The sequence below is a fragment of the Poecilia formosa genome, unplaced genomic scaffold (assembly GCF_000485575.1).
Source record: "Poecilia formosa unplaced genomic scaffold, Poecilia_formosa-5.1.2 Scaffold260, whole genome shotgun sequence".
In the NCBI taxonomy this organism is placed as follows: Eukaryota; Metazoa; Chordata; class Actinopteri; order Cyprinodontiformes; family Poeciliidae; genus Poecilia; species Poecilia formosa.
The window spans coordinates 643,520-665,716 of NW_006800199.1; the positions used below are offsets into that span (position 1 = coordinate 643,520).

The following is a 22,197-nucleotide window of genomic DNA, read 5'->3' on the forward strand; positions in this document are numbered from 1 at the left end:
CTCGCAGCTGAATCCTGCTTTATGTCTTCTCTCTCCAGCCCACAATAGCTCCAAGCATCGTCTGATAGAGTCTTTAAAAGGCTGTCTTACAGTAAAAACAGTAAAACTCATCACATATGCCTACCTGGATAGAGACATCACTGTAGGAGCCTCCAATGACCCCAGAGATGGCGAGAGGGACGTCATCGTGAATGGCGTAGGAACCGTCAGGGCACGTGTACTCGCTGTCGTCCACTTTGGTGAGCGAGGCCCTGACAAACTCCAGGGACTGCTCCAGAGCGTAGGTGTCCTTGGAACAGGTGTCCAGTATGTGGGCTCCGAGTCTGATCCCAGGAAGGATCCGCTCATCTCTGTTGATTTCATCCAAGGCCAGCAGCATCGCCTCCAGTCTCTGGATCCCTCTCTGTGAATTGATCTTCCCACAGTCTTCCAACCCCTCGCCCTTCTGATGCACAGGAAACAAGCCGCCAATCATTAGATCTCCTTCCAGGGTGATCTCCTTCTTGGAGTCCGTGTTATAAGCCACCACAGGCAGGCCGTGTGTCGCCCGGGTAAAGAGGGAAACGCATAGACAGAGCAGGCCGAGATGGGACAGCCATAGGGGTCGGGGCACGGGGCGCACCCCCCACGTGGGGGATTTCCCCAATGACATGTCCCTGGAGAAAACAATGACACTGTCCTGCCTGTGGGGTCTTGCTCAGCGGCTGGTCAGAGCTGACGATGGTGCCACCGAAAGGAACAAAAAAGAAAAATCTCAAAGGCGCAGCAGCACCAGCAAATCTCAAAGCGCTGTTGTTTTTATTCTGACAGAGGCCATGTACAGCATCGCCGCCATCCCTTTCGTCCGTCTCTTCTTCTGAGCGTTTGTAGATTACAGCCTGCAGATCAAACAGAGGGAATTTCAGTCAGAGCTTTGGAGTTGAAGTACAATGATCCCTTTGTCTCACAGACACTGTGTCTGCCAGAGACAGACTCATTCAGTGGAAACATTTTACAGCATCTGCATGAGTAAATTAATATTTCTGTGAATTAGGCAGTTTGGTGTGACAGGAGGAATAAATGAGCGTGTAACTAAACATATCACACATTAATCTACTTTAAATAGACACTTCTTTTTTTTTCTCTGCAGTCTTGACTCCTAGAAACCCCAAACAAGTTAGACGTTTTCTTTTGTTTTGTCTTTTTTACAAAGAAAATATGTGTTTTGCACATTTGTATTCAGTCCAATTTACTCTGATATCCTTTTGTAAAATGCTACAAATGTCCTTTAGAAATCACCTTACTAGCCTGCAGAGTGCAAATGTGTTATTTATTTATTTATTTATTTTGTATGTATAAATCCAGCTGTTCTGGTGTCAAAGGTTCGTTAGAGGATTTTGGTGAACAAACAAGATCATGAAGACAAAGGAACACAGCAGGAGACCCAGAGACAACGTTGTGGAGAAACTGAAAGAATGGTTTTAGTTTATTGCAACATGCCTGGCATTGAACATCTCACAATTTGTAAAGTTACACAGTAGGAAATTAACAGTAATATTTAGGTTTATTTAACCTGAGTAAAAAAAATGCAAGAGTTCATTTTTCAGTCACATTTAAACATGTTATTTATACATTTAGAAATGTTTCAAACTAAATATTTAATTCACAAACTATTTAGTTTGAAAACTAAATATTTAACTTTTAAATTAAATATTTAGATAAAAAAAATAAGCTAGCTAAATAGTGAACTAAACATTTATCTTTCAAACTCAATGTTTTGTTTACAAAATAAATATTTAGCTCCAAATTAAATATTTAGTTTGCAAACTAAATATTCATTTTCCGAACTAAACATTTAATTTTCCAGCTAAATACTTGGCTTGTTAACTACCTACGTAGGTTGCTGTAAATATTTAGTTCATAGCTAAACATTCAGGTCCAAGTTCAAATTCAGCTATTAAGAAAATTATACTGCGAATAAGCGGAAGTGGGATTTCAAAATAAAAGCTGGGTTTCATGGACCTCTATATAAACGCCGCCGCTGACGGAGCCGAATCGCTTCAGACGTCGCTCAGGTACCGTTTGTTTTAATATATTAATCGATTCGTTTTTTCTTGACGTGTCCAACGTGTTAGTTGAAAACATAGGCTGTGACAATTTAGCAGACCTTTACTATGCTAAAAATGTTGCTATAGAAACTGTAGTTTCCACAGCAACAATAATAAGTTTTGACAGAAGCTTGTTAGCATGCTAAAGAAAAACGCAAACATTCTCCGGTTGGTTTTCTGGCGTCTCCAGCAAAAACACAGTTAATCTTTGGCCAGTTTAAGAAGACCTGCGTCGTATTTTAATTGTTGGCTTCTCCTCTCGCTGCTCTATTGTGTGTGTGACCTCATTTCACTTTTCTTTTAAGGAAGATGATTGCGCAACTCTTTTATGATCACATGACTGAACACTCCTGTACTACAACAGGCTGCAGCGGTAACAACACGTATCCTCGGGGAACATTTTGTCATGTCACATCAACTGTTCAAACACAAACACTTCATGCAAAAAGAAGAGAGAGAGAGAGAAATTAAACAGAGAAAGAGGAAGGTAAATTACTGAAAGCAGCTCCAAGCAAAAACGAAAAATAGGTCGCTATTTGACTCAGTTGATAGGATGTAATCCAAAGAATCGTAACTTTGGTTAACAGGTTTGTTTGTTGTTGTTGTTTTAGCACATTGGAGCCTTTTATCTTTGATTAAGGATTTAAATCTGTCTTCAGGTTGGTTAGTGCAGTTGTAGGGTTCATGAAAATGAACAAATATGCAAGTTTAATCTGCAAAGTCACAATATAAATTAAACTAAAAAAAAAAGAGTCAAAACATCTGTGCATCCAAGCTGCTCAGAAACATGACAAACTGCTTGTTACACTTTAATAAGCGATGCCTCGTCTTTATTACACCATTCATTTCTTTTAACATTTTAACCAGTAAATAATTTGGTCAAATGAAACACAAAAAGTAGTTATGGGGCCCTTATTCAGGTTTAAATATTGACGTGAATTGATTGCGTATTTTACTATACTAAAGAGACAAATATGAACTTTTATGGCACTGAACTGTGCAACAAACTAACCATGTATTTAACGGGAATTAAATGTAAAATATCAAATTAAATTCTCTGCATTGATATATAGTTTTATAAAAGCCACTAATTTCTAACAGAGCGGCTTAAATTATACCAGTTAGCTTATGGTAGCACAAAAAAAAAAAAAGTTTTAAAGAAATTATTATTCTATTTCTTAGAATAAACTCTGATCTAAAAAGTTAAACATTTAATTTCGTATCCCCTAGAGATTCCAATAAAACAAATGTAGCTAAATCATGACTAATATTTACATAAAAGCACTTTTCCTGGAGGAAACACAAACACAAACTTTTCTATTTCTCATATCTAGTCTTAAAAAATAAGAGAACACGACATTTAAGTAGAACAGACACATGTAGATCTTTTCAAAGATTACACCTGCAACAGTGACAAATTAGAAAAAGAATGTATATTTGCCTTCCCCCTAAATGATAGCGAGAAGGACATGAAGGGCATTACATTTGGAAAGGCCTTAACTGTTGGACAGTATCAACATGTCAGCGGGTTGTTAGGTAGGAATGCCAGTAATTAGCATCAAAAGCAATGAAATAATACATAGAAAAACAATTCAGTTCTAGAGACGGTAGAAAATCTATGACTCTGTGGGCCCATTTATCCTCCAAAGGACCCAAGAACCTTGTCCACGGCATTATGGACTCTTTAAAATATCGGGTAATTTTAACAAAAATCTGGTGGTTTCTACTACAAAAATGAACATGGGTCAATATTAACTATTTGTTTCAAATTTAAGGTTTCTAAATGATTCATTGTCAGTTTACATCGCTGCAGTTGAACGTTACAGGCTTTTACATGACTTTACCAAGGTTGCCAAAGGGCATTGCCTACAAAAAAAACCAGCTCTCGGTTTGTTTGTTTCCTGAAAATCGATATGATTTATATGAACGGCACAGACGCGTCCTAAATTCTTCAATAAATGTCTCTCGTTTTGTTGATCTCCATAATTTCAACTGAGTCCTTGCCTCTGAGCCTCTTTCAGAGTGTGTTTTAGTTCTAAGTCCTGCCCATGATTGACACCCAGCTGTAATATGAAGACTACAGGTGAACAGCAGCTATAAATAGCCATTGCAGTCGTGCATAATGAAAGGTGTTCTGCTGATGATGGAGAGAAAAAAACCCCAGTTATGTGAGCTGATGCTGAAGGAGACTTCCACCTGAGCGAGTTGCAACAGGGCTTTCGTATGAGCTCCCACTTAAGAATGCATATTTGTGCTTTCACGAACCCACCAGAAAGAAAGCACGCATACACACACACACCCCCACACACACACACTCTCACTCATAGTTTTAGTTGTAAACCAGGGATTTATGCTGCTAGTCCCCGGTGTCAGTCGCCTCGATTCTCAGAGGCTTAATTAGACAGAGTGTTAAGAAGTTTATCTGAGTAAATTATCAAACCAGAACGGTCTGTCTCGTATCCTTTTTACCCCAACGAGGCAAAGAGGTTGGCAAGTGGTAATTAACTGTATCGATGGGAGATTATGAAAACAGAGCAGAGCGATAATAACGCCTGTATTTCTCTCTTTTTTTCCATTTAAAAAATATAGACTTGCCTATTACAACAACATAAAAAACCCAACAGGAGTCAGAGTGCAAAACACATTCTTTGGGATTTCTCTGTCTTTCTCTCTCACCTCGCCAGCCCCCTCTTTTTTTTTCTTCTTCTTCTTTTTTTTTTTTTTTTTTGCACTGTTGTTTCCATGGAAACATGCCAGGAGATGGAGGGGATGAAGAGAAAGTGGAAGACAGACCAGGACAAGTGGGCCAGCCCGATCATGCATGGTCCACGGTCTTGTGGGAGAGCTGGGAACCCTGACCAGAGCGAGGAGACTCCTGCCAAGACTTTTTTTTTTTTTGCTTTCTAAAAAGCCGGCACACCTCAAGCGTAAACAGCTGAAAAAATACAAACCTCTGCTTAGAAACGTTTAAATGTTAAATTGCAACGTAAATGTGGCCGCTTATCCTCGTTGTTCAAACAGTGACAGTTTGAGAAAAAAAAAACTTCTTTGTGTAAATAGGAAGATGTTGCATGACGCATTTCTTGTCTGAGGCATTTAACATTAGAAGATTGTTTATTGGCTCTGCTCAAAATAACGGGATCTCAGGCTTTCCCGTTTGCTCTCTCAGCCGCGGTTCAACAAGTGAAGCTCCTCTTCAATAGTCACTCCTATGGCTTGGCGTTATAAATAAACACTGACAATAACAATTTAACATGACTACAAAACCTGCTTAATGCTGCGGGGCTGCGTTTCCTCACAGAACGGCTCGACAGCGTATGAAACCGCACGAGACGAGTCATAAAATCCCAAAGTGGGAGCTGCAGCAAATGCAGGAGTTTTAAACAAAACAAAACTCATATTGGCAATAACACCTTCATCCTGCAAGTGGATTCATTTTCTATATCGTCTTTGTCCGCTGCTCTTCTTTAATGTCAGTAGTGACGGATTCAAACCGGGAAATATGTCTGTGACTTCGTTTCGGTTTTGCTTTTTTACGCGTTTGAATGTTTTAGAGGACAACTGAGCTAAAAATCTGAAAACACAGAATCCTTCTTCAAACATGATGAACTTTAAACAATTACCCTTCACTCTATCACATAAAATCCAAATAAGACGCAATGAAGTCTACGGTTGTGACAAAAGGTGGTGGAAAAAAATGGACTGAGTAGCAAAACGCTGTACGCATCGACGTTAACCCTCAATGGAAAAGACAGACATCTGGAGACGTTGCCTGACTTAGACGACACTATCAGGATTTAAACCTCTCCTCTGTAGGTTTTCTTTTTATCCAGTACCTGTTGGGTATTGTTTCTAGCCCATTTTATTGTGTGTGTGTGTGTGTGTGTGTGTGTGTGTGTGTGTGTGTGTGTGCGTGTGTGTGTGTAGAAATCACAGCTGCGAACAGCAATATTTACACTCGACAAATCCCACCCAGGATTTTGGTGTGCACGCTCAAACTTTAAAGAAAAGCAATGCCTCTTATTCTTTTTCTTTCTCGTCTTATCAAGTCATCTCCATATCCCCTTTTAACCAGATGGCCTTTTTTTAATTCAAGAGAGAGTAAAGCCTGCCAGCATTTTTGCACACTTCAAACTAGACTGTGTGAGGGAATTGGGAGGAATGTGGGGGGCGGGGGGTAAAATTACAAGAAAAGATGGCAGATGTGAGAGGAGCGGGGAGGAGGAGGGGGCTGCATGACAGTGTGGGCAGCAGAGGAGGAGGGGGCTGCATGACAGTGTGGGCAGCAGCGAAAGAGAAATAAGGGTAAGGTTTGAGAAGGATGCTGATTTTTTTATGACACTCATTTTCCGTTAGGAGTGGAAGTGCAGCATTAATATGGTAATATCCCCCCAGGTGACAGAAAGTGTTGAAGAGTGGAGGTCATCCGGTGTGTGTGTGTGTGTGCAGCCATAAGCCTGGATGAGCAGGTTGGAGATCCCAGGTGAAATGAGTTGGAGCGTCGCTGAGAGGAAGCAAAGGTAATGGAAGTCAGGCTTCCCTAAAATCACATTTCCAAGCTGACAAAGAGAAGGGGTCCTTGGTGGGGGGGGGATGCTCTGAAGATGATCGTTTGTAAAGGGAAGGGAGGCACAAAGAGTGCTAACGCGTGCGTACGCGTGCGCGCTGACCCGCACAAACAATAATTTAAACTCAAGTTGGAAGCACCTGTGGAGAATTAAACTTGGTAATGACCTATGAATATTTAAATTGGTTTCATTTTCATCAGGATGTTTTTGTTCTCCATCCCAAATCTCCCCTGGTGGCATCAAAAGAAACCACCAAAATCAGAGATTTGTTTGTGGAAACTGAGCCGTTTATACACCGTTCCACCAAAAGCTTCTCACGACACACACTTGTGTATTTACAGGTTTGCAGTTTGCAGCTTATAAAATATCATTTGCAGAAAATGTTTCAGACAGAGCATACTTTAAAGCAAACTTGCTAATGGAGTAAATGTTGATCCTGAAGTGGTCTGTACTGGTAGCATTTTCCAAAGTTACAGCTTTTCTGAGGAACAACTTAAAAAGAAAACAGTTATGTTTAGGCCCACAGGATTTGCTAAAGGATTCTCACTTCCAGCACATTCTTGGCTTTCTCCTCTTGACTTGGATTGTTTCAGGTAGATTTAGAAGTTGTGAACAATGACGTCAATTTTCTAGACTTGCAGTCCGCCTGGCTTTTTAGCAAAGGCAGCGGTGGAAGTGAACTATTATAATATTGAATTGACATTAACAGCCGCCTCGTTTGGATCGCTACTTCTCTCTTCGCAATGGAGAACAGTTGGTTACAGTGCAGGCAGTCTCTGGCAAGCTTCTTAGCATTGAATTGACACATTATATACGTCACGGGCAAACGTTAGCGATTGGGTAAAATTTACAACCTCAACAGACTCCACACCCCAGTAACCAATTGTTTCTCAACAGCAGAGAGTCCAGACCCTCTGAATGAAGCGAAAGTGTAGAACAAGAGCCTGGTTTACACCAGTCAGTGGTGAGTGGTGAGTTTTGCATGTTAAAAGACTGAAAACATTGCAAAGGTGAGCAAATATCTGTTTTGTTTTGTTTTTTTTAAATCTTTCTTTTAAACATGTTGCACATTTTTGGGGTGCTGTGGTGACGCAGGGTTAAGCACAACCCACGTAAGAAGGCCTTAGTCCTCAACACGGCGGTCACAGGTTCGATTCCTGGCCTGGAGACCTTTGCTACATGTTTTCCCTCTCTCTCACTACCCGACTTTCCTGTCATTAGCACTTTAAAATAAGGGCCACTAGAGCCAAAAAAAAAAAAAACATGTTGCACATTTGTATTAAACTTTTTGATATTATGTTTCCAAAGATGGATTCAAATCACAAAATGTGCCAATGAGAAATGGGAGTTATACTAAGCAGGTGCATGTGCAAGTCTGACCAACATCCCACCAAATCACTATTTTTATTGGAAAAGAAAAACTCTCGTGGCATAAGCCAACATCGCTAAGCATGGAATGACTGTTTGACATAATAGTTGCTCTAATTTCTCTGGTCTGACAAGTGAATGTAATTTCTGGTCATTTTATGCTTTCAGCACATTCATATTTGGCAGGTTGTAAAAGGCTGGAGCGTAGCCATAAAGAAACATAATGACGTAATTGTCAAAATTGCAACTTGAGGTTTGATGTAACCACAGACAGGAACTGCACAAAAAATATGGAAATGTTTTTTTGTTTTTTTTGGTCAACTAGCAATGCCTCTTGGCAAATCTGGAAACAGTTTTTTTTAGGAGCAGTAAGAAACGTTATAAAAAATTACATTAATCAATCAAAAATACATTCCTTCCTTTTTTTTTTGCTAAATTTATTTACTTGCTGTTGTGAGCACAGCACATTTTTTCACTCAACTCCACTCATGCACAGGAAGATGTAAACTTCATGCAGAAAAACGATTATTAGAACTCAGAACCTTCTTGCTGCCAGGCAACCGTGCTACCAACTATTACATTGCAACTCCTTGCGTTAATTGATTGTCTAAATATGTTTGTCCAAAGACTGATTATCAAATCCAGGTGAGATAATGGATAGCACCTGGTAAGGATGTGAGAAACAAGACTTTCTTTGTGACTTTTTTTATAATTATAAACTGAAAAAAATGCAGAAAAATTGAATCTTTGACTCACTTTTAAAAAATCTCGCATTGTATAAATTAGACGTATTTCGAGGCACTTTGACATTTGGGAAGGTTGTGGATCAATTCTGGAAATGAACCACTCTACCGGGAGCAGACATGTTAACACTTCATTTTAAGACTAAGATGTTATTTCTAAACTTTGCTCATGGTGGCGTGTGGCTGCTGTCAGCAAGTAAGAGGTGGGGGCCCTTTGTAACCACTTGATATTACATACTTTTGGGCTCCGGTGACACACAAACAAAATCGCATCCATTTCTCAAAAGCTTTTTATGATGCATTTAACGTTTACAAATCAACAAAAAATTTCTCTGAGAAATCTGGAGCATACTTAAGCAACCAGATATTTATATCTAGGTCTAATAAGGGACAATAGGCAGACTCAGCAGAGCTACATCATTAACATGACGAAACGTCTGCTACAAACACTGACCTTTTCCTGTGAGGCCATTTAGGCATCTAGCAATTAGAGAATGAGGAGGAAGTTAAAGGTTAAACTTGAACTTGATGGATATTTTTGAGACATTCTTGCAAAACGATCAAAATGTAATAAACAAATTACTGGCTGAATAAAAAAAAAATCATATATAAAAATGATGACTTCAAATAAATGAATTTACTCTTATCCTTAATTACTCAGAAATATCAGCATATTTTTAATGCCTGGAAAAAACTAGGCAATAATAAAGGTGACATTTATTATTACATTTTCGTTTACATTTATATTTCAGTACTAAACTAATTAGTCCATCATCATTATGTTGCAGTCTTACACCATTAATAACTTTGAACTCTCATATATGGAGTCGATCATCTGATTGGCTAAAAGTCACAGAGTCAAATTCAGACCAATCAAATTCATTTGGGCAGTTCCACAATGACACCATGTGCTGCAGCATGCATGTATGAAATTGATGCTTTCGTACATAAAATGCATGTATTCACTTATGTTTATTTTTAGAATCTTAATTATTTCATAATTAATTAATTTTTTTTATTGAATATTGTCTTACACCTCTGGATTCTTGCGTATGATAGTTTGTCTTTACATTCGATTAATGCGTCTATTTCAACTCCTCCAGAGAAATGATTCTCCCCATTCAGGAAGTGGCAGCATATACTGATAAAACTACACATCATCAAACTATTAAAATATTAAAATGTTTTTTAAAAAATTAAAGAATTTGTTGAGAACTTCTTAAATAACATTGAATACCTCTTCACATTGATTTAATTTGGCAGCGTACAGATAAAAACTGCTCCGATTTGAATGATAAAATAGTTTAGCACACAGCTGTTATCATGCAGGTTCAATCTGTGTGTCCCTGCAGAATCCAGAGGATCACATAACAACTTATAGCGGGCCAGGTTTGGCCCTCGGGCCTTCAGTTCGACACATCTGATCGAAGGCACAGCAAATTTTATGCTGTGCCACCATCTTTACGTTTGCATCCTCCTGTCCTCGCAGGTTACTGGCTGAGCTCCGCCTCTGCCTCCTCTTTCTTCTCGCATCACCTGCTGAGGGGGATCCCTTCTTTGGGTTCTCACGTTGCCACTTCACTCATTAAACAGCCATTCACTCTCTTTCTTGTCTGAACACTCATTGCTGCGAGCCCAGTGACTGCCCTCAATGTGGCGCTAAAGTGAGACTCCTTTGTTTGAGATGGTTTCGTTGAAGCTTCCACCATCACAAAAAAAAAAAAAAAAAATAGAAAGAAACAGAAAAGTGGCCGGAAAAAGTAGGAGGCTTTTAAGCAAGTCATTAGAAGTGCTCCAGTGTGACCAGAATACTTAATGATTTGAAGTTAAATTAGTTTACACATTAAAAAACATGAGATCATTTGGCTTTTCCGTGACAAAACTTTGCCGTTTATATAACCATAAATCTGTGTGCCAGGACGGGAATTGCAGCTCGGACGAAGCCGCTTCATCTTTTTCTAATTTAGGTCTCGTATGTGTAAAATGAGTTTCATTCTCTGCATAATGAGAGATATTTTTACAAGATCCCACAGTCACACGGTATCGTCTCTATTTCAGTCGGTCATTTTGTCCCTTTTAGCTGCTTTCATTTCGATTTAGCTCGTCCCTGCAGTAAATAATGCATCTGGGAAGCTGTTCCTCAGGATCGTTCCTGAATAGATTGAAAACACATTTTAAGTACAGGTTGTCCTACTGGAGACTACAGTAAAGTTATGTTGATCAAAGTCATAACAGATATTTAAAAAGCAACAAATCACTGAGTTTTAGCTATGAATTATTTGGTGAGTGGGTGCATTGTCAGCATCTGAAACAGTCTACGGTTTGAAAACAAAGCATACAACTGTAAATCTCTCATCATATATATATTTTTTTGCTAATAATACCATCGAATCCTAACTGATGCATTGTAGCCGTGTAATTTCTGCTGAGCCAAAGGCAGGTCAAACTGGTGAATAACAAAATAAATTATGAATCCTAGATAAAAATCACAAATACTTGTGAAGTGCAGCAAAAAGTTTTACATGTGTCCCATGTCACTGAGAGAAATGAAGGATACACATTACACAGTTAGATAGTTCACAAGTATGACAAAATGAAAAGAGACGGCCATTATTCCTCATTGCCTCATTTAAGGTTTCCTTTACATTTTAATGATAAACTCTGGTATAAGAAGAAAACTCAGTTCTCAGAATAGCAAATGCAGCCACAACGTTAAAACGACGACACACTCAGTTCCAAAACCAATATTTGAAGCACATTTTCTTTTAGATATGTTTTTTTGTTTGTTTGTTTGTTTGTGTTTGTTTGCTGGAGATTTGGGCATTTACAAAAAAATAGCTGCAGTTATGCAGAGTTGGGCTTCATCAAAAATCACTCCAGAGGGTGGAACCTGCACGTCCAAAGGCGACCCAGAGTAACGATCATTTCTGTAGATTGAATGATTCGATTTACTTGTTGGATTTTGCTTGTAACTCGGGAAAGCAGAGTTACTCCTGCTACTTTTTTAAAACTATTACTCTCATGATTCATGATCAGCATCGATAATTAGCAACACAAGCGCCCATTCAGTTACCAGTAATTTTAGAGCAGCTGAACTTTTTCGATCAGTCACATTGTCCGGGTCAGCTTCAGTCACGTTGTTGTACGATTGGTAGGTCGCTTTCTCTTTGTTCCCGTCTTTCCTTATTGCAGGTATCTCATGAGGAATAAATTACACATCCAGGTTTTTATGAACATCTAAAGAAATTCAGATCTCATGAACTGTTCTCCATCAAGACAGTGATCCCTTTTCAGCTGAAGACAGAAACATGGAGCAGCTGAAGCTGGGCGAGCCGGCAACAGCTGGTTTTTACTCACAATGTAAATTATTAGTGCAGCTTACTTAGGACTCACATTACTAATTAATGGCGAGCTTTTCTGTGCCTTCACCTGAATAAGTCCGTGATCGAATGTTCCCCGCTTGAGCAGCACGAGGTACAATGCTGTTTTAGTTCGATGCATCCCGCTTCTGGCTTCGTTAAGTTATCTACAGTGAAAAAAAAGCGTAGAGCATTTGTCCAAAGGAGCTCTGCGTGGATTTTTATTTCTTTTTTTTTTCTTTTTAAAGCGTAAAAGTAATAGGAATTATAACAACAGTGTAGCCATTTCCATTCGTGTGGATGCGTTAAAAATAAAGCCAACATGTATTCTCAGCTATCGGTTGCCATGGCACAGCCGCAATCAGGCTGATTGGAGCAGCCGTGTCTTTTAGCCGTACTGTTGGAGAAACACTGCAAATTTAAAAATAAAAATAAACGGTATAGGTTCGCGGCACACGCGAGGCTTCGCATGGACGAAAAAATGTGCGTCACCTTCACATCAGTGTGTGAGTGTGTTTGTTCAGCCGTACGCAAGACTAGCCTATTAAGCTGTCAGTTTTGATGGGAGCAGAGCTGGTCTTCATGCAGAGTGGCAGGTGGCTAATACAGCCTGGGTGTAAAAGCTTTGAATGATGTTAACAAGACTGATGCTTTAACTCGAAACCCAGAGAGCAGAAAGGTCAAGGTTCGTTTCCGCTGCGATGTTGAATATTTGTTTCTGCTAGAGTGGACCTGAGTGTAGATCTAAAGTGTGCAACAACATTTTTTTTTTTTTTACACAAGTGTGAGGAACTTTTAAACTTGTTTGAGAAAAAGTAAATAAGGGTTAGGGTGGCGTTGAAGTCTTCTGCGTCTTTTGGTAGATGCAGAAGACTTTGTTGCCACCTCTGGAAAAGATGTTAAAAATCAATTTAAAACAAATTTTTAGCATAGTCGCACAATGAGTCGTTTTGATTAAGAAATTGTTTTTGATTTATTATTAGATTTATTTAGCTGAGAAAAGTCAGTGCTAAGATGTAATCACAATCCTAGCACTCGTTCATTCCTAAGCGCAACTGAAGTGTTTTCTTTTTGTACTTTCATTTGTGATCGGTTTCTAAGAACTGCTCATTAGCGATCCATGACTTTCAGTTACACGGGTATATAAAGATGACACACACGTCAATTCTTCTCGGCCTGATGTGGACAGATATTTATTTATCTTTCCAAAATGTACATTGGAGAAGATAAGATATGTAAACAAATTTCACTGTTAGAAAACTGTAGACAAGTCTATTAGAGACTATCTATGTGCCTCTTATATGGGAATGACGACTGAATTTATTTATTTTTTTTCCGTTCTACCGTCACAAACATCAACATGTTTGTGACATGGGCTTAATAAACTTTATTGGGATTTCAACTGGGACATTGTGTTTCAGTCAAATGAGACTAATTTTAAGCTTTTTGATATTAAAACCTTCATATTGCTTTTCTTGTTCAAATACCTCAATTTAAATAATAATAATAATAATAATAATAATAATAATAATAATAAAATCTGCTGGCTTCTCCCAGAAACAAGACATGGGTTGTCTTTTGAACTTCATGCTGGACACTGATCCAAAGCATCTGGCCAGTTTTACATAAAAATGATTCGGCAAATACAAAATCAACCTCCTCTTTCATGGGCGTTTTGGTCCACAGACCTAAATCCTATGAGAACCTGCTGGGTGAGCTGAGAAGAAGACAGAAAGAAAGGGGCAGAGGGTCAAGATCCCTCTTTAGCTTTGTTAGGAGTTAAAGAAGACTAAGTTCTGTCTGATTGGTAGAAGGGGTTGTATAATGTCCTGACAGCATCAACAAGTGATTACTACTTCCTAACATGAGGTTTTCTTCACCATGAGATTATGCGGCCGCAATAAACACATTCCTTAAAGCGTTTTACCCGTTTTTACAAGTGGTGCCAAAAAAAGCAAACAAACAAACAAAAAAATGGCGCCATATCTGTAAATGACTCAGTTTAGAAGATGATGGAGTGGATAACTTCCGCATTGCTCCCAAGTTCTGCCACTTTGCCCGTTCCTCTGTCGCGCTAGAAGAGGGAACCCTCTGACTGTCAAACCAGCGATAAAAGGTGAAACTAACCGCAGCAGGTGAGATCGATCCGTTTAGGGACTCCAGATGAGACCCCCACCCTCATCCCCTGTCTCCTCCTGCCAATCGGATTTATTCTGCGGATGACAGAGGATGGTTTCTTTGTCTTTTAGTTCAGCCACGGGATGAATAACTTACAACCATCAACATCTTCAAACGTGAGCGCCGGTCTCACACGTCTCTCCGCTTTATTTAGTTTTTTTAAGAAAGTGGATATCATATAGTCATATGGTTATGTAAGACCCCCTGGGAACGTCTCTGATTAAACGACTCATCAATCGCTTGGTGTGAAATAACTGCGCCGATCAGAGCTGCGGAACATGCAGAGCAACGGAGCCTTTTGGGAGTGAAGGAATCCTCCACAAAATGTTGTTTCACCATTAAACAGCAGAACCCAAAAGAAAAAAACAAAAAAAATACCTGAAACTCGACCTCTTCCCGTTTACGTGCACAATTACCGCGACACATCACTGTTCTTATTCTAATGTGCTCATCCGCGATGATTATCTACAGTGATGGCAGTTTAATTGGCTTCATTAAAATATGTAATTCCGAGGGGGGTGGGGGGGGGGGGACATCGATACAGCTATTAAAAAGGATGAATTGAATTTATTTACGAATAATGCCACTTTCCACTCAAACGACATCTCATTAACTCATTGAGTTTTCTGAAAGTGTTGCAGTCTTTTAATCGCATTGATCTTTGCGATATGCAAAATGAGCGACATTAGGAGGTGTCAGGGTTCATGAGCGGTTCTGCGTCGCCTTTTTGCTTGTTTTTTTTTTTTTTTCTGCAGCACATTTGGGAGGTTGTGCAGACACATATATATGGCAGGAGGGGGAAAGATGTAGCGATAAAACAAAACATAAACAAGATTGACAAAAAGGGAGTGCAAAATAGTTTTAGAAAATATACGTGCATTCCTGCAATGCATGCATCAGTTAACCATTTTTTTTTAATCGTCTGGATTCTAGATCATCATTTAGATTTAATCGGCAAATAAATTCCAGCACAAGCAATAACAAAACCAGAGCAATAACAACTAAGAGTGATTAAGTCCTCAGTAAATCACAACCTGAAGTTCAGAAAAGAGAAGAAAAGAAAAATCAGAGCCCGAAAAAATTAAACGTATTTATCAGCTTCTTACCTGTGCGGGAGTCCTCTGTTTCCAGCGCTGTTGTGCACAGCGTGCACCGAGCGCATATCCTCCGCAGCGCTTGTTTGTCCTGTTGGACTCAAAACAAGTGGATCGCACTGGAGTCGGGTGAGTGAGTAAAAGAGGAGGGGGGGCGAGTGTTGCCGCCTGCTGCCTCAAGTTTGAGGCGCGTACAGCTGAGCCGCACGCCAGGAGCTGTCCGCGGTGCTGGAGAAACAGCCGCACTTAAACAGAGAGAGCGCTGCTGGATTCCTGGAGGGATGCCGATCCTGCCAGGATCAGCGCTTCAAAAGTCACATTTCTTCAGCGCGCTACAAGGCAGTCGGAACAGACGCCCACTGTTTCATCCTGCAAAAACAGGGCGGTCACTTTGTTGCATGCTGAAGAAAAAAAATAAGATATCAGAAATGATCAAATCACATCCGGGATTCTTCTAATCGCGTCTATCTAATTTAGCGCTGGCCAAGTGGAGCACAGTTGTACAAAGTTGGATTTCACCCTATATTGTGCGTGCAAAACCTTCCGTACCCGCCGGTTGTGTTTTTAAATATCATTTGCTGAACAAATGTTGGGGAACCTTAAACCTAACAGCCCTTTTCCACACCTGAGCAGAGATTTCCCTCGCGGATGAGCGGCCCTGCAGATACGTCGCCTGTAGCTGGAGGTCGGCGCCAGATTACGAGGAGTATTTCAGAGCGTAACGTAGCTTCCGTGAGGCGCTTTCTGTTTTTAAAACTCTTGGGCTGCTCCTGGAAATGAATGTCTTTCAGAGTCGTCTTCCCTATTTGTGGCGGAGGCGGCGGAGAGGAGGGCACGAGATGACAACAGTGACTCTGTAGAGACTTATTACCCTCAGTGGCGTGAACGTATTTGTTGACCAGAAGACAAGTTGTGGCAGAGCACAGGCAGAGTGTGAGGTCTCTTCCAGATGGGGCCGCGATGCGCGCTGGGAACTGCGACCTCTTCCCCTTTCCACGGTCTTTAGCGGCCTCGGACATGCAGTGCTGGCTACTCAGTGAACAAAATGATGGAAAAAAAAAAAAAAATCATTTTGTTCTCTTTTTTTTCATGGTTTTGCGCTGTATGTAAAGTATTATTTTTGTTACGTTAGAACCACATGTTTTATTTAATTTAATACGACTTTGTGTGTGGACTAGACTACCACAAATTAGCGAATTGTCGTGACACGGAGTGAAAAGGATGACAAGGTTTCTAAATCTTTACAAATAAAAATCTGAAAAGTGTGGCGTGCTTCAGCTCAGCTGACTGACCGTGTCTTAGTAGATTTGCAGTTGAGATACTTATTTGGAAAAATGTAACCCTGCTGCAAACAGGCGTGTTCCCCGTCTTTAATGATGAAGTTTTAAAAAATAAATTCTCTCCAACAAACCTCTGAGATTTTCTCGCCCTCCATCCTGTCTTGCATCCAGGCTGAGATTAAATCACACAGTGGACTCTAAATACTAAATATGGGAGCTCCTAACTCACATAATTGATTTTAAACCTCAGTCTGGCGTCTTTCTGCATGGAGTTTTGATGCTCCCCCCTAACCCCCCACCCATATGTGGGTCCTTCTCAGGTGTTTCCAAAAAAAAAACAAAAAAAAAACATGGACGCTAGGCTGGTTAGTCTCGCCTCTTATTGTTGCCTTTTACTGCCAATCCCACACAGATAAGCATCCAACAGATGAATGGATTTTTAATGAAGGTTATGAAATGAATGGCTGATGGAAACAAACACATGCCACACTTTCCAGATTTCTATTCGCAGAAAATGTTGAAAACCATTCACCATTTCAATCCAAGTCTTAATAATGTGCACATTGGTCGAACGTTACACACACACATGTATGTATGTGTATATAAAGCCCCATTAATTACACTGAAACGTTTTGGTTGCGATGTGACAAAATGTGGAAAAAAACACCCAGAAGAGGTGTGAATACTTTTGCCAGGTACAGCACATTAATAACAGACACCGCAGGGGGGCGAAAACCAGCATGCCCGTGAAGCTGCGTGACACCCATGTGAAATTCACGATTAATTAAATCAGCAGCTGACCCGCTGTGTCATCGCTGTCCCTCGTCAACGCTGCTTCTCGGGTTGGCCTCTGGACAGAGGTCGGGGGTGGAGGGATCAAAACGGAAAGCGCAACAGACATGTGGTAAGGGCATCACTCCCTGCAGACTCATCACACCTCTGCAGAAACAGACCAAGTAGACAAAATGGTACAAGTGGTTTGGCTATCAGAGAAACAGCTGAAGTAATGTAATGTTTTCTAACAGTTATTGCTTTTATTTCATCACATTCTTTTTATTAAAACACCAGAGCCTATGAACACTAGAGAATTACTGATTTCAACCACTTAACAAAACCTTAGTGCTTAGACATGTTAGATGTCAGCATCGGCTGCTTTTACTCTATACACAATCAATTCCAGTAAAGTTTTCAATTTCTCCAACATATTAGTCAATCTTCCTCATCTCCCTCCACTAGCAGGATATGACTCACTGTTGAGAAACTTTTATAACTGTGGCTATTAATCACCATGAGAACTAATGAAGCCACACTTTAAAATAACGATCAGCCTAAAAGGATGCCACAAGCCACAACTCGGTAAGTGGATTTTGAACAATCCCATGATTTTAAAAGCAATTAGCGTCTCAATTTTCCATTTATTTTTGTAGCGCCAACTCACAAACAAAAGTCTTCCCAAGGCACTTTGCAAGACAAACAATTCAGATCCAATTATGCGCAACTCCATTTGAGCGAAAAGCAACTTAAACTGATGCATGTTGTCACAACCCAGCCGTACAGTCAGATTCATGCAGCCCAACTTAATGCTGTTCATTAAAATGTATCATTTAATACCAACTCGTCCATCTTAGGAAGTCCAGCCGATGACTTTGGCGTGACTTTGCGGCAATCGCTCTTTCTGAGCAAGCATGTGGTGACGGTGGAGAGAAACATTTCCCTTTTAGCACGAAGAAACTTCAACTAGAACCAGATTTATGGAGGTTGAGATTACACCAAGCAGTCAAAGAGCTATGAGATACATTTTTACCATCTTATAAATAAATATATATCAAAAACTGAACTTGTAAAAAAAATCTCTCACATCACATCAGAAGTTTAGGATAATTGAAATGAATATCTAAAACAGATAAAGCTCTGGACTGCATTTGTTTCAATGTCAGGCCAAGAAGTATAATGTAGTTTTTTTTTTAATTGTATGTAAATATCTTATTTTAACATTTCAGACAATGACAGACCATAAGCTAGACAGTGGCATCCTATAACAATATATTTCACTTTACGTTATTGTGCTTTCTAAGGTTTTTCAAACTCTTTGCATCAAACGCTTCCAGCATGCTGCAGGGATTCGCTCCCCGATGATCGCTTTAAAACAGCATAACTTTCACTAATAAATCATTAGCGCCGATTCCAGCAGCTGTCATTTTGTTCCCACCTGAACTCAAAGTGAAGCAGCAAAACCAGCAATCATTCCATTGTGAAACCTTGAAAACAGTTGCCCTCCAAGAGCAAGCTTAATAACTTATGAGCAGCTCGCTCGCTCGCTCGCTCGCTCGTCGCCGGCCTGCGAAAAGCGCCGCCACCCACTCTCCTCTACGTCTTCTGTAACTGTTGGGAAGAAGCAGATAAACAAGAACGTCCTCAGACCGCGAGATAAAATTATGTGCCTGTTGCAGTGGAAATCAAATTGCACTTCAGGAAGAAGCACCTTGAGATCAAGGCGCGTTCAAACCATCGTCTCTGAAGGGGGAAAGAAAAAAAAACAAAAAAAACCAAAACAAAACAAAAAAAACTGCGCCAGCGTCTTATTTTGCACGTGTGAGAGGCAGACTAATTATTCTTAGGTACACTTCCCATTTGAAAATTTTATTCAGCACAGAGGGACACAAACATGGCAATACATTTCTACATTTCCAGCACAATGTCAACTTACAAAGAGAACACAAATAGTTTCTGATAGACGAATTCTGGCTACATGGGGAAGAAAATAAACTGGGTGAAGAGTGGGTTAAAGGTGTAAATTTGGAAAGACAGATCGCATTAAAAAGTGATTATGACAGAATAACCTGTACACTCTCGAAGGAAAAGCTGGTGATGTCAATAAGTTGTTTTATTGCCTCCGATTTTACTTTTTCTTTTTTTCTTTTTTGTTAAAATAAATAATTTATCGGGTCTAATCGCTAAAACAGCAGCAGTTTATGTATTTGACAACCCAATTACTCCTAATTTTAGGTGTTTTAAATCGAACCTTCCAAAAATCGGACCCACAGTTACATCGTATCCTGGTTGAAATGAAAACACCTGTCACTGCGCATCGTGTGCTGGTTCCCCTAGTGATGCTCCGTCCTGGCAGCATCCACACACACAACCAGGGCCCCTAAAATCTGAGATTACGTTAAAGAAAGAGTACAGGCTTTGTTAGAAGGTGCAGGAAAAAGGCGGTGTTGGTCATGGCATGAACAGCTTTAGATCCACCAACAACTCTGACAGATAACCAACCACAGCACAGCTGAGAAACACTCTAGCATGCCAGTCAAACGGCCACGTCCCTTCTTTCTCCAGCGTCCTTCCTACTCCTCTCCGTCTCCCAGGAACTTCCTCTTTGCAACCAATCCAGCCTCTTCTCCAGCACCTTCTTTTTCTTCTTCTCCTTCCTCCTCTTCTTCTTCTTCTTCGGGGGTTCCTTTTTCCTTCTCGCCCTCCATTCCGTCTCCCTCCTCCAGCTCCTCCTGGTCCATGTCAAGTTCTTCGAAGGATGAGCCGCTGCCCACAGAGTCGTTTGAACCTCTGTCGCTGTGCTCCCTGTGCTTATTGTCTTCATTTGAGTCCATTATGTCTCTGAGGGGCAGAGAGGAGGCCAGAGAGGCAGCGGTGGAAGCTGCCAGCGAAGTCTCCCTGCTGTCCCAAGGCACGCCGCCGCTCACTGAGCTCACGTCGCTGTGGGAATCTGCACCTGCAGCAATTAAAAAAAAAAATTAAGAGGGATTCAACCGGGACTGTGTTAAAAAGTCATGTGCAAATCTGATAAAAAAAAAAAAACTTAAATGAGAAGTGGCAAAAGCATGTCAATTTCAGGCTTTGTGAACCAGGAAATGCGTGCCAATTTATCAAGTAGATGCTGTGATAGGTTAAATATGGACCTTTGGCCAAAGATAACATGTCAACAATTTATTAGAATACCAACGTGAGAGTCTATTACCATGATATTTGGACTGGATGATTTACATCTGACTAAAGCCACATCTACAGTAGGAAGGTGATTCTGTACAGATATTAAATGAATCCATACAATATTGTCATTCATGTATTTTATAAATAACGGTGTTGGAAAAGTAAAGCCACGTAGGAAGAGTTTTACAAGGGCATTTATGTTCCTTGAATATGTTTTATATTTTGTCTTGCTATGAAAAAAATGTTACCTACATTGTATTTTATGAGAGATTAGCACAACAACAGCGCATAACCTTTAAGGAGATGGAAAAGAATACACAGTTTTTGAACCAGAAATCTAAAAAGTGTGGAGTGCATTTGTATTTGTATTACACCAATGCTCCTTAGTAAAGTCTAGTTTAACTAATCCTCTTCAGCAGTCACCTGTCACCTAACAATGTGTGTAATTTAATTTCAATATGTGTAATTCAGTTACACACAGACGGTGATATTCAGTTAGCAAACAGCATCATGTAGACGAAGGAACACAGCAGACAGGTCAGGAAAAAAAAAAGCTGTGGAGAAGTCTGGACATCTCATCGGTCATCCAAAGGTGAGAGACACTCCACTGTAAGTAAAGAAAAGGCTGTCCACCTAAAGTGAATAGGCAGGGAAGAAGTAAACTAGTCAGAGAAACAGCCAAAAGGCCCACGGTAACCCTGGAGGAGCTGCAGAGATCCACAACTCAGGTGAGGGAACAAGATGTCCAAAGGAAAATTAATAGTACTCGACCAGTCTGACCTTCATTAAAGAAGGTCTCTGTGAAGATAGCTTTTTGAGTTCCTGTAAACAGTTTGCTACAAGGCATGCAGAACATACAAAATAACACAATAACAAATAAAAAAGGAACCACAAAACAATTTGAGTGGCAAAAAGTAAGCTGCAATGGAATGTGGTTTAATTAAATCCCTTTCAGAATCCGTGGCATGCTTTGAAAATCCACGTCTACAAACTGTTCCAGTTTAACAAAAATGAGCTTGAGCAAATTTGCAAGAAAAGTTGACAAACATTTAAGTCGTTAGATGTACAAAGTTGGTGGAGACAAAACTCAAGAGTCCTGGAGCCGACTCATGGATGACGAAAAGAATGTGCGTCACACTTTGAAGAAAAAGGATAATTTTCCTTTCACTTCACAACTGCATGCATTTTAATAGTCTATCAAAAAAATCTGAAATGTGTAGCCGTTACAGGACAATATGAAATGATTCAAGGGGTATACTTTTTTTGCAATACATTGTAGAGCAGAGAAATGTGACCAATTAGTTGAGTTCAAATATAACAGACGGTAATATTCAAAGAATTAAAAAAAACAATCAGTTTCCTATAAAGCGCCCCAGATGACTCATCAACATGTGTTTCACACTTTTCAACCTTATTGTGCATTTCATTCTCAGCAGCTGGCTGCAGCTGGGCTAGTCTTCTGCAATGTTACTTGTCTGTAATCATAGAGTGCATCCATTTGCTTAATAGATGGAGATTTCCTCACCGACATGATCAGTGTGCTAATGCTTTCCGTCTAAGACTATATTTTTCTAG

The 22,197-nt window shown here is 40.0% G+C and overlaps 2 protein-coding genes across 2 annotated transcripts in view; both read right to left on the reverse strand.

Moving 5' to 3' along the window:
• grm2a (glutamate receptor, metabotropic 2a) overlaps positions 1 to 16,173 on the reverse strand; it is a 42,427-nt gene extending 26,254 nt beyond the window's left edge. Inside the window, exons 1-2 of the mRNA XM_007570419.2 lie at positions 15,410 to 16,173; positions 125 to 878 (exon numbers count right to left, since the gene is read on the reverse strand). Of these exons, the coding sequence (XP_007570481.1) occupies positions 125 to 652 (528 nt within the window). The 5' untranslated portion in view covers positions 653 to 878; positions 15,410 to 16,173. The remainder of the gene's footprint in view (positions 1 to 124; positions 879 to 15,409) is intronic.
• Positions 16,174 to 19,296: 3,123 nt separating this feature from the next.
• tex264a (testis expressed 264, ER-phagy receptor a) overlaps positions 19,297 to 22,197 on the reverse strand; it is a 71,474-nt gene continuing 68,573 nt past the window's right edge. The window contains exon 4 of the mRNA XM_007570420.2: positions 19,297 to 20,404. Coding sequence (XP_007570482.1) covers positions 20,022 to 20,404 — 383 coding nt within the window. The 3' untranslated portion in view covers positions 19,297 to 20,021. The remainder of the gene's footprint in view (positions 20,405 to 22,197) is intronic.